This window comes from Heptranchias perlo, chromosome 21 (assembly GCF_035084215.1).
Source record: "Heptranchias perlo isolate sHepPer1 chromosome 21, sHepPer1.hap1, whole genome shotgun sequence".
Classification (NCBI taxonomy): Eukaryota; Metazoa; Chordata; class Chondrichthyes; order Hexanchiformes; family Hexanchidae; genus Heptranchias; species Heptranchias perlo.
The window spans coordinates 3,954,447-3,967,809 of NC_090345.1; the positions used below are offsets into that span (position 1 = coordinate 3,954,447).

The 13,363-nt window shown below is 42.5% G+C and overlaps 1 protein-coding gene across 4 annotated transcripts in view; it reads right to left on the reverse strand.

Moving 5' to 3' along the window:
• Positions 1–659: 659 nt before the first annotated feature.
• The window catches only part of oga (O-GlcNAcase), a 57,677-nt gene continuing 44,973 nt past the window's right edge, over positions 660–13,363 (reverse strand). For 3 of the 4 annotated variants that reach the window (XM_068001985.1, XM_068001983.1, XM_068001982.1), the window contains 4 exons: positions 11,935–12,026; positions 9,984–10,176; positions 8,322–8,481; positions 660–5,155 (listed from right to left, as the gene is read on the reverse strand). In XM_068001985.1, the coding sequence (XP_067858086.1) occupies positions 5,019–5,155; positions 8,322–8,481; positions 9,984–10,176; positions 11,935–12,026 (582 nt within the window). In that variant the 3' untranslated portion in view covers positions 660–5,018. Of the gene's footprint in view, positions 5,156–8,321; positions 8,482–9,983; positions 10,177–11,934; positions 12,027–13,363 lie in introns of those variants that run through there. The other variant, XM_068001986.1, reaches the window with a different exon arrangement.

Sequence of the window (13,363 nt, forward strand, 5' to 3'; positions counted from 1 at the left end):
TAGCTTCAAAATATCAAGTCACATTAAGGGTGGCTTGATATTTTGAATCAGCCAGGCAATGAGTAGACTATTCTGTGACCTCATGAGTATCTGAGTCAGTCAGGTTACTCCCATTTCAGCTGGAAGGATACTCAGTCTCCTGGTGTGCATGCAGTCTCCAGGAACTAGGTGTGATATACAGTACAATTAGTGCAGGACAGCCCATAGTTTCAGGTCTTGCTGCTCAATAGATGTACCACTGGCCACGGGCAGGGGTAAAAGCAGCAAGAGTGTCTACTCTGGTATTATTTCAGGTTTTGCTCAGGAACAGTTTCAACGATGAGAAGTGATTAATCCAGCTATGGAGGAAACTCTTTGCTGCTGACTTCAAGGCCAGCCAATCCAAAAGAACAGCAATGCCAGCAGCTGCAGCAGCAAATTCAGTTCTCTCAGCACAACAACCAGATCCTTAGCAGCATGTTTTGTGAACATTTTCCTCCAGGGTTCTTCTCTTCCACCACCGCAACTGTTAGATCCACTGTTATCAGAACACAAAACAAAGACCAGCAGTGTGTTGAGTTACTAATGTGACAATGCTGGGAGAGAATGCTGTGCACACAGCACACAAAACACTCCATCTTGCACCCGAACGCCTTAAAACAAGAGAGACACACAAAAGATGATCTTTTAAAAAGATTTTATATGTACACAGTTTTCTCCTTGTCTGGATTTGCTCTCCACTGATGAGTGTCAGAAGTTTTAGGGGCACCCATTCGTAACTACAGTCAATAGATGCCAAGAGCTAGCAGTATGTTTGTGCTTGTTCAAAATGGCTTGCAGAAGGTAAAGAAGAAGCTCGGCTAAATTCCTGTTAAGATATAGAAACGAATGGAGTGCTGTCACCGGCCGTGTTTTGGTGACAATATATTGTGGCAATGATCACAGGTAATATGCTTTAGTGTACAATAGGAAATGCAGCACCCCAGTGTGATTCTACAGAACTGTAGCCACTAGTACTTAATCCTATTATTATACAGTTCAAAATACTCTCTCCGCCACAACCCTAGAATCTGTAACTACCTCTAGGTGCCCAATGCACAGTGTGAAAATCTCACACTCACGACTACACTTTACTGAAATCCTAGTGACAAAACACAAAGTTTTATCCCTGGAGGAGCCACAAAAAAAATCTGCATCAAGCACTTCAACGCTAAAACCAGACTGACTGCTTACGGCAGGTACAGTGGTCACCAGACTGCAACACACTGAAAACAAAGAGCCTTCAAAAATCCAAATGGCAGCTTTAAACCATTATTTAGTGCTGGCTGAAGGTCACTCTCTAATCCAGTTCCCTCCACACTTATTTTCTCCACCCACCACCCCCCCCAACCTATTTATGAATTAAGCTGAGTCACATAAGCAGGTGGCTGCTGAATGCAGGTGGAGTGCATTCCAATCAATCAATCAGAGCCCTACAAGGGCAGAGTTGAAAAGAGTTTACTTAAGTGAGGGAAATGTTAAACTTGGGGTCGTTCTCATTTTCTCTGATGGAACAAAAAAAACAAGGAATGCTGAAATACACAGCAGGTCTGTGTTTGAAACAAAGTTTAATACTACAGGCAACTAACTTTATCCGATCTGCTGGGCATTTGATTCTATTTCAGATTTCCAGCATCGACTGTTCCCGTCCCCCCTCAAAAGGAAGTGGCTCGTTAGAATTTCCACATTAGCAGTCAGAGATTGGTGCACACTTTCTGGTGTTTTGGTGACACATTCAGTTCCTGTAGCTTAAGCTGTGAAACTGCAGTCCCAAAGACTTCCTGTGAGCAGTGATACCTCAGCAGAGCCACATTTCCCCTCCTCCCTAAACTGATTTCTGACACCAGATAACACAAGACAACCAAAGGAAGCAGCAAAGAGCAGCAGTTCTTTAGCATGCACATTGGGGAAATACCAGTTAGAATACAGAGATAGGCTGTATCTTCACATTTGTGATTGGGGGGGGGGGGGGGGGGAAACAAGGCAGAGATGACTAACTGGATTGCTCTTGCAGAGAGCCAGCATGGACTCGATAGGCCAAATGGCTGCCTTCTGTGCTGTTTCGATTCTATGATTCCAAAGAAAAAGGTACTAAATTGCTTATTTATCGCATAGGTTTTCAAACAGGATCAGACCCTAAGGAATCTATAGGATCGGATTTCTATCTGGGGTCATAAATGTGACCCGAGCAGCATCTGAATAATTTTGTATTCCATATTCTTCCTGTATTCATTCAATTACTGGCAATGCTACTTCTGTCCAATTTTAAAACTTCCATTCAAATGCGCCTGTTTATGGAGACACATGGGCAGCCTTTATATCTGACTGGAGGCGAGCTGGGATATTGCATACAGCAAGAAGAGTAATTTTTAAAAGAGATGGTGAGGATGTGGGTAAAGAGATGTGAAAAAAATCTTCCCTGGTCTAGTGTATTGTACATAAGTTTGATGATGTCAAGTGGGGCCAGGGGAGGAGCAAATAGGAAGATGAGATTTGTACAGGGCAGTCAAAATAAGTGGATTAAAAAAATTAATGGAGTAGACGGAATGCGAGTTGCAGCTAATTCTCACTCATTACGAGATTCAGGAAGCGAGTGACGATTGAGCTGGAAATTAAGAAAAAGCTATCCCAGAGATCATATTCCTACAATGAACATTGGTTGTAGGAACACCAGTGTCTGTTCAGTGCAGGTAGAACAGCAAATTCAGCTACTCTCAGCTACTGAGAACACTACAAACTATAAATCGGGATAAAGTAACTGCTCAGTTACCAGTGCTTTGAAGGACCTGTGTCCATCTGGCCTGGCCGCAATTGCAAAAAGACGAGAACAACCATAAGCAGAGGTCGGCCAACAGGTGGCTGGGGTGGGGCGGGGTGAACCACAGAGGGTGAAATATTAACCTCCAGCTTCATGGATGTGAGCACTTTGAGTTATTGAATAAAACAAGATGCTGGACACAAGATCCTGTCCAGCGTCTCTCACCAGCAATGCATTTGATGCGTCTTTGTCATGTTAATGTGAAGGACAGAATGAACTGAAGTTGGACTGAATGTGCAAAACATGCCATTATTGATGCCTATGACTTAATGTCTCAGGCATATAAGCAAAAGTTTAAATTAAACAGGTTCCATTTAGTGCATATAGAGAGCTGTTCATAGAACGAGAGAGCATTTGAAAACTATACTCAGTGGTTAGCGACACATGGAGTGGTTGAGGCGAATAGCATAGATGCATTTAAGGGGAAGCTAGGTAAACACATGGGAGACAGGAATAGAAGGATAAGCTAAAGTACGGTGGGAGGAGGCTCATATGGTGCATAAACACCGGCATAGACCAGTTGGGCTGAATGGCCTCTGCTGTAAATTTGAGGAGCTAGATAGATTTCGTTAGAGATAAAGGATCAGTCATGATCATATTCAATGGCGGAGCAGGCTCGAATGGCCTACTCCTGCTCCTATTTTCTATGTAAATACTATGTATGGCTGGAAAATGAAAATGTAAGTCTATAATAATGGGCTTTGTCACCTAATGTTGAGAAATACTTTTCTGGAAGTGGTTCCAGACAATCTAAGGGTAAGGTTGCTTGACCAGGTGAAGGAGCAGACAATTATGTGACCTCACTAGCACACAGGTCCTGCTGACTGAACGGGAGGTTAGACTGCTCCGATCAGTTGGCCAGGAGAGACGCCAAGGCTGGTGTGCATCCACAGCCCTAAGAGCCAGGAGATGCACCACTCAGTAAAAACCCACCGGGCGACACCAGAAATCTCAGGTTCTTTAAATGTAACAAAATGGGTCATAGTTGCTGGTGCACACACCAAACTAGGCAATGAAACAAGAGACTGCAGAGTGTACAGAAAGTTCCATCAGATCGTACATTATTCCTGTTCCTCTATACTAACTGCTGTCCAAAGGAGAAACCATTGCAGAAAACAATGACTTATGGGAGTTGGTACAAGAGGTCCCATGGGGGTGTTGATATTTGCAGTGGGGCCTCCCACACATCGCTAATTTACAGAACTGTCAACATTAATGGGACAAGAGGGGAAAGTCTCATATGGGGCTGCTGCCAACCGTCATTAATGAAACCCAGTGCAGGGCTACTTTCGAGTCAGATGTTGGGTAGCCTTTATACAGACAAGGAGCTCTCCTATAATGCTCCAGAAACAATTCAAAGTTTTAAATATATAAGCTCCGTCAGGTTCTGATTAAGGGCACTGTACATACGCAAAATGATAGCCTGCCGTTCCTCTTTACGGATGCTCTCTGACCTGTGTATTCCCAGCACTGTTGCTCTTATTTCCGATTTCCAACATTTACAGTTTGTTCCTTTATCTAGAAACAATTCTATTTAACCGTTCAGACCAAAAGTATGAGAATCGCTACGTATAAAGTGCCTTTACAGCCTTAAAGGCCATTAGTTTTCACAGAAACACAGGAATTGCAGAAAGCGATCTCCAAAACACCAGTTGAAGTCGCAGAATCCCACCAAATGAAACTGAACTGGGCTTATTCAGTCACCGCAAACCAGGGACTCTAATTATTTTTCTGCGGATGGTCCATTATAAACAGAGCCACGTCGTGCTATCTTGGGATGGAAGGGTAATTGCCTCCCAGACGGGGAAATGGCAAGTCTAACTGGCTGCACAGCAAGCACACACACCATCAGCTGGGACTAGCATCAGAAGTGAGAGAAACTAGTCATCATTTTGCCAGCCTCCCATCTAATTGTGAAGAATTTCTTTTATGTGGAGGAGTGAGGAGGGAAAAATGGGAGGAAAGAGAAGGGTAAAAGCATGCTTTGGTACTGCATCAGTGGAGGTCCACCCATCTCACAAAGTGCCATCTGGATCGAGTTCACCTTATTGTGTATTGCAAATTAAAAAAAAAAGATAAAATATAAAACATTATTAAACACAGGTTATTCAGCTTAAGGCTAAATTTAGATACATTTAATTATACACATCCTTTAATTACACTACGTTGCACAGGGCGCCTGTTACAAGGTCCTTCCCAGGACCAACATCTCTTTCGGGAATCCCTCCATTTTGGCCAACTCCAAGAAGCCCAGCTTACTGTAGAATTCCAGACCTCGTCTGTCATTGGGTTTTACTTCACAGAATGCTCCTCGGGATCCTTAAAAAGAAAAGCAAGAGATGGAAATAAGTATGAGTTCGACTCACAGGACACCCACTGCAAATAACCTGCAGAGGAATGGGCACTCCCAATATACCCAGGATCTGGCACAGGCCACTCCCCTCATCTGCTGTCCTGGGGGACTCCATCCAGTGACTTGACTGACCTATGTTGTTATGTTGAAGCTGGGATTCAGCAACATTCCCTTTCTATTGTTCCTCAGTAAGAGAAAACATTAGAACCAAGTTCTCTCTTCCCCCATCCTCCCCCATGCACATTCGTGTGGGAAGGTGCCTGAGCGCCGGTACGTGTTCAGAGTCCTGGGCGAAATCCAGAGATTGCGTGAAGAAACCGCAGGTGCGTCAGTTAGTAGAGGAGCACATTCCAGCATTCCTGAAAAATGGGCCTCGAGCCAAACACTGCGGCTTAGGATGAAAAGCGAGTAATCCTGCAAGATCGAATCAAAAGAAGTATCTCAAAGTGGCCTTAGATCTGTTAAGCCCACTGATTTTTAAATTTGCAACGTAATTCACCTGAAGACATTGAAGTTTAAAATAATCAGCATCATTCCTGGTATTTTTCAATGCTTATGCAAATGCTGCACAATTAAAATCAAAGACCCTTTCAAATGTACAGGTAAAGATGTGAATATATATGCAAATACCTAAAAGCTTACAATCTCCAGCAGTTAGAATCACAAAATAGAAATTGTGCCCCAAGGGCAGGAAACAGGAAGCTTCAAAGATCCCCAGATCAGCAATACCTTGGTTACTAAATAAAAACGTAGCAAAACCAATCTGTACATTTTGATGTGTACTTCAGAGCATTATTCTTAGCTGAATGTGTTAAACAGGATTCTAAGCAGAACTAAGAAGAGTGTACGCACGTAACACAGCAGCTAACTTGACAACAGAAGCCTTGATTATGCAGCTTTGGTATGAATTTCTTCATTCTTTAAATAAAGTTTGCTCTCCGACTACCTGTCATTTACAAGTCCTTTTGCACAGAATCACATCACACAGATTTGTACAAAACTAAAGTCTTATATGAAAAATCCCAGAGGCGACAAATGTGCCAGTTTCGGAGCAAATTGCAATCACTTGCCATATGCACAAGCTACCATTGAAATACGGCAAGAGTCTCTTTTAAGACTATTTTCACAATAACCAGGCTGGGTATCAGTAAATACTTTGAAGCTGCTCAAGATGCATGTCAGGGACAGACCCAAGCTGGGAGCAAGGCCACCCACTTCTCCTTAGTGGAAACTCCTTCACAGGAAAAAGTATCGAGACAGCTACACAATATCCCCTCCCCCAAGGCAGTACCTGCACCACTCCTGGATGGTGCAAATGCTTCCTCAGCACTAGGCTCCAGGATCTGAACTGCAAGTTTTTGTGGGATCTGCCAAGGGCTCAGACTCTTTCAGCACAATCTTTGAGCTGATCAAAGGACCAACGATTATGCCCTATGCTCAGCTCTCCAATTGGGAGTCAGTGCGGATCATGCACTTCAGATGTAAACTGGCTATGGATCACCTCCCAGCTAGTCAACATTCACCATGACCCAAGGACTCACTGCAGAAGAGACACCACACTCCAAAAACAGTAGGCTACCAAAACCTAGAATATGGAAGGAACCTGCAACATGGAAACTTGGGTTAAAAGAATCTTGTAAAATACAAGACAGCACAATAAAATATGACAAAACGAGGGGTTTAACCGTTGCCTGATATTGGAAGGCAGGGTAGAGGGAGAGAGAGCGAGCGAGCGAGCTATCACACGGGTCACATGGCTGGATTTATAGAACATTATAGCAAAGAAACAGGCCATTTAACCCATCAAGCCTGCACATGACCCACCCAGTTTAATCCCACTCTCCTACCTGCTCGCCATACCCTTTAATATTCCTCTTTTTCGAGCAACCATCCAACTCCCTTAAGAAAATTTACATATTTAGCTTCAACAGAATTCCACATTCTAACCATCCTCTGTGTAAAACGTATTTTCTTATCTCCACTTTAATTCCATTGGTGATTATCTTAATTTTACAAGTTCTCATTACCATTAAGCCAACTAGTAGAAAAAAATGTCACTGTTTACCTCATCACAGACCTGAAGACTTGTAATAGCTCAAATGAACCTTCCCAGCTCGAGAGAAAAGAAATCCCTAACTTCTCAAGTTTCCCTTCATGACTGTAACCCCTCGATGTGGTAACATCACTGCTGTGAGGGAGGGTACATCTTAAAAGGGACATTGTCCCATGATTTCAACATTTGGATGATAGTGTATTTATCTGTATGTATTTCAGGGAATGAGGAAGAATCAATATTTTGGCAGCTAACCATTTCATAGAATCATAGAATGATACAGCACAGAAATTTATCCCCCTTCAAGTATTTGTCCAATTCCCTTTTGAAAATTACTATTGAATCTGCTTCCACCACCCTTTCAGGCAGCGCATTCCAGGTCACAACTCGCTGCATAAAAAAGTTTCCTCACATTGCCTCTGATTCTTTTGCCAATCACCGTAAATCTGTGTCCTCTGGTTACCGACCCTTCTGCCAGTGAATACAATTTCTCCTTATTTACTCTATCAAAACCCTTCATAATTTTGAACACCTCCGTCAAATCTCCTCTTAACTTTCTCGCTCTAAGGAGAGCAACCCCAGCTTCTCCAGTCTCTCCACATAACTGAAGTCCCTCATCCCTGGTACCATTCCAGTAAATCTCTTCTGCACCCTCTCTGAGGCCTTCACATCCTTCCTAAAGTGCGGTGCCCAGAATTGAACACAATATTCCAATTGAGGCCTAACCAGCATTTTATAAAATTTTAGCACTAACTTCCTTGCTTTGGTACTCTATGCCTCGATTAAAGCAGCCCAGGATCCCATATGCTTTTTTTGAACAGCCTTCTCAACTTGTCCTGCCACCAAAGATTTGTGTATATACATCCCTAGGTCTCTCTGTTCCTGCATCCCCTTTAAGATTGTACCATTTAGTTTATATTGCCTCTCCTCATTCTTCCTACCAAAATGTATTAAAACGTATCAAGTATTTGATTTACTCCACATGATCCAGTGTATCACTTAGTCCCAGTAATTAGTAATCAAGGTTTCTCTTCAGATAAGGAGGCAAAACATTTGGAGCGAAGGGAAAAAGGCCTTACCATTAGCTTTTAAGGATGAAAGCAAGCAGCCCATCATACTTTTGGCAACACTAGGATCCGTCACTTTCGAGTGCACATTCACTTTAATTAGTGAGGGGAAGGTTGCGAGGAAGTTGTCTGGCAGACCTTGTTGCTCTTCATGGAAGCTCAGCATCATTTTCTACATGGGAACCAAAAACAAGTGACTTACAGTCACACATTAATGGCAGTGTTCATTTAGACACATCAAGACATTAAAACGATCTGCTCGTTAACATTAAAGATCCCATAGCACAACTCAATGAGGAAGTGGGCACTCTCCCGATATCCTGGCCAACACTGTTCTCTCAACCATCACCATCAAAATTGGTCATCTCATTGCTGCTTGTGGGACCTTGCTGTGAATAAAAAGGTTTGCCCATTAAACAGTAACTGCACAATGTAATTCATTCTATGTGAGCATTTGAAAGGCACGATAAGCTACTGTATAAATGCAAGTTCTTTAATTTCACAGGCAGCAAGGTGTGCTTGAATCAATCAAAGGCAATTAATAAGAGCAAGCCTGTTTAAGCTTTTAAAAATTAAATTGGAGGGGGAGGGGGTGAGAAAAAGGAGGAAGAAGAGGGGAAAAAAAGATGACTCACAGGCAACAGCACTGAAGAAAAACTTGCTAACAGTACATCAGTATTTCAGAAAGAAAGATTCTGCTGAAGGCAGATTACCCATCACCAGCAGAGCTAGTTAAAGCACTACTGATTGTACAATTTTAGTGAAACAGCCAGTCCTACTTTTCCTTTCTCCCATAGTTTCCGCTTGGCAACTGCCCACAGGACCTTGATTGAATTTGTAAGCCTGCCAACGGGGTAGCTGCAGATATAATACCCATATCCCATTATTTCTGTGATACAACTGAGAGTGCCTCCTCCTCCTCCTCCTCCCCTCCTCCTCGAGTAAGACACTGTTTGGAACAGCAGTCCTTAACAAAAGGTGTATCAAAACTTATATCAAGCATCTTTAAAATCAGCAAAAACACCCCAAAGTGCTTCACAAAAAGGGTGGGGAGGGAGAGGGGAAAAAGAAAAGGCAGGCACCGGTAGCAGGTGTTAGACGAGTTCAAAGAGACTTTTGAAGCTGGGAGAGGGGTAGTAAAGTGCGAAGCATTTGGCAGGGGGTGGGGGAAAGAGAGAGTTGGAGAGAGCAAGTTCTACGCCATTAAAAAATATCTAAGACCAAGCGTGTATGTTTGTAAGTCAGTCCTATTACACCTGGCTAGATGTCACTGTAACAGGCCTACCGCATGAGGCAGACATACCTCAGGGTTTTAGATGTGGAAAAATAGCTTTTTTTGTTTTGTTTTTATTATTTTTGACAAGAGCTCTGGCAGTCTATGGACATCAGATCACTTCCCTACTTCCACAACTGTGACACCTGATGGAAACCCTGGAATGGGCCCATTGGGCTACCAGATTGTGCCAAGTATCAGAAAGAAATGGCGAGTTTCTTCTTGCCAGTCCCCAGATAGAGACGTTGTTTAAAGACACACCTGGAGAATTCTCGGGATGCAAGAAACCCAGAGTATATTTTCTTATACCCAAGTTGAGATGATAACGGTCCCTTATGGCTCTGTTAAAACCACTCACTTAATTTACAGTGAAAGTGAATCCAGTTATTCTGGGAGAGTACCTGTTCTTCTGAAAGTTCCTTACTAGTCTCTGGTTTAATATACTTCTCCCGCATAGCAGGTATCCAGGAGACTCTACACTTTGTACAAAATGGTTTCACATCCACAGTCCCAAGGGCATAACCACAAATGCTGCCCTCATCCTCTAACACGAAGCAATAATCCAGGCTCAGCGTCAGAAGACCTCCCACCAAACTGCAAACACAACAAAAATAACACATTACACTAAAAAAACACAGGTACAGAGCTGAAACAAACATTAAACTATACTGAAGTTCTCCTTTTACCATAAGCCACAGAACAAGCACCCAGCGTAAAGGTACAGAAACATTTTTAAATATTCTCTATCCTGGCGACTCCAACTCTTGCTGGGGTGCAGTTCCACAGGGACAGGCAACTCTCTGGTACCTTGCCCACTTAGTCTAGACAGTTAATGTCAGCAGTCTGTTTGACTGCGGTGCTTATTGTAACAGCCGAAACAAAGCCAGTCCTCACCTGGCACCCTTACACATACACTTTCCAGCACAGAGTCACTGGATAATAATGAGCAGGAATCCTGCATGATTTATCCTTGTTATAGCCAGGGAAACTGAGGCCAATTGTAGCAACCCTACTGCCACTTAGGCCAGCTAATTAAACTAAAGCTTTTTATATTAATTTTTTTGTGGGAAGTAGAGTTTCCTCAGCAAGTTTCCTCTACAATACCACATAATACTGTAGATTTGGCTCAAGGGTAAAGTAGCCTAGTGGTTTTATAACTGGACTAGTAACCCAGAAGTCACGAGTTCAAATCCTACCATGAAACTGAATTCAAAAATCTGGTAATTTGTGGGATAGTACAAGAAAACGACCATGAAAACTGCTAACTGGTTCACTAATGTCCTGCAGGGAAAGGAACCTGCCACCCCTCCCTGGTCTGGTCTACTATTAACTCCAGTCCCAATCTACAAGGTTAGCTCAGGGGAATTGGGGATTGGCAATAAATACAATCTTACTAGTTTTAATAAAGTGCATTAGGTGAACAAGTTCAGCACCTCATTTATTCAGATGCACAGTACATGGATATCTGTCACACCTCATCCACAAGGAGGAGAAAGAAAGGCAATACAACCAGCTGAAGAAGCTTTAAACTTGAACTCTAGACTGCATGGATTTATATTCAAATTTTCAGTATGCATGGTGCAGTTTTTGCACCCCTGGAACTCCAGGTTAAACTTAGCCCAGATCTATAGGATGTAACAGTCCTGTATGAAATGAAATGTGACAACTTCAGCCCAGCTCCCACATAAAACCACCCATAATTTGGCACCAAAGCAACAATTCATAATCAGATGGCTGATATGAAGACATCACACTAATTCAAGTTAAGAGATGCTCTTCTGAGAGCTGAGTTGGAGTGCAGCTGAGGGAAGTTAATTCTGCAGCTGGATGTGGTGCATGTAACTTGGGAGTGCCAGAAACGGGGAAAAACATTCCATTCCCCAGGTCAAACAACCTTCATTTTGATTAAACACACAGTCTCAAAATCCTGAGGAGAAGTAAACCTTTAAATCAGAATAAAACAGAAAATTAGGAGTCACCCAATGACTCAGGTTAAAAAAAATACAACAACCATACATAACAGAATATCCCAGATTCTACCCTAGTCTGTGTTGATCTTAGCTATGGTGAAAAAAGGGACACTACAGTTTGCTTCAACTACTCTGGATTAGGGAGGTGAAAAAAAATGAGCATTGGGCAATAAGGGAGTCTACGGAGATATCCTCAACGATCGAATAAAATACATGATGTCCAGCTTTATCGATGAAAAACGACCAACTGGATGACCTACAAGAGGATGGCCAGCACATGTGGAACTAGACCCCGGCAGAAGCAATAATGCATTCAAGATGGGATGAGAAAATAGGTAGCGCCCCCCCCAACACACAAAAAGTCATCTCTTTGTACACTCACCTGTCACCAATGATATCTGGCTGGTCAGAAGACATTGAGTCACCATCCATTTCATCATCATACATCTCCTTACAGATCTTGTACACAGAGGCCTGTGGATAAAAGAAAACCTGGCTAATATATAGTACTTTAACACCCTGGGTATATATTAACATAGTGGAACCGTCCCTGATAAACACACGACAAGCATATATTTTATGCTCGGGTTTCTGTTGACACAAATATTAGATAGGTGAATCACAAAGACACCAAGAGTTTGGTGTGTCTTGAAAAGAGTCTCCATTACTCATTCTACCCACTGGCAACCAAACTGGATTTGCAATTGTTAAATAGATGGTGGAACTGGGGTTCACTTTCAGGGCTTTTGATGAGACCAGCCAAATCCTATTTGCACTTTCATCGAAAGGGAGGCCAAAATCTAATAACTAAGCACAAACCCAATTTCAAGGAAATCAAAATCTATTCAAAACTGCCATGAGAAGACCCAAAAAGACTACCTCAGAAACAAAGTATGATACATTGAGTATACTTTAATTTAAATAAAAATTAACTTAAAAGGGGAGAATATACTAATCTTAATTTACTACACTGCACACAGATACAAGTACTGTTTTGTCAAACTACGGCCTTCCAGGTGGGGGAAGGCCAACAGCGGCACTTAGTCAAAGCATGTGGTGACTGCAGATACACCAAGACCAGGCTTTAAGATGCCTTAATTAGCAGCCACTGATGCTGCAGAATGATGTCTTCACTCACTTGATTGGGATCAGGTGGCTCCAACCGAATGATGCTGAAGGCAGCCAATAAAAAAAAATAAAAATCTCAGGAAAGGTTGGTGGCTGCTAAGAAAAAACACAAGAATTTCCATCAAGAGGCCAAGCTCCAACTGGTGCACGAAACAATAACGCTGCATCATTTATCCCTTGCATTCAGAAGTTCAGAGTTCCAGTGACACCAACATCTGGGAATGAGTTTCTGTGCAAAGAATTCTGCTAATATTCCATACCAACTTTTTTTTTTTGAGGTGAAACTGGAGCAGCTCACATCCCTTGCAGAAATATAGGTCTCGTTAGCATTGTCTGGGGTCCTCCAAATACTTCAATTTCCCAGGAATTAGAGCCACATAGTCCAGGAAGGTCCCAGGTTCATGCCCTGGTCTATGATGAGTTAGTTGGTCTCAGCTAGAGTGGTGATGAGGGACATCACAATTCATCTCACATCCTTAGTTTATGGGAGAGGGAGGGAGAACCAAAAATCAGCCAGGGTTCTTTCTTCCAATGTCAACCTAGTGAATGCCTAACTTAAGTTCATGTGCCAATGTATATCATGTGAGAAAATGACCCAGCTTTGCTATGGTGCCAATATTCACCATCCAAGATTCATACATGAATGATGGTCACTTTGCCAAGGTATCAAGGTGCCCTATTCA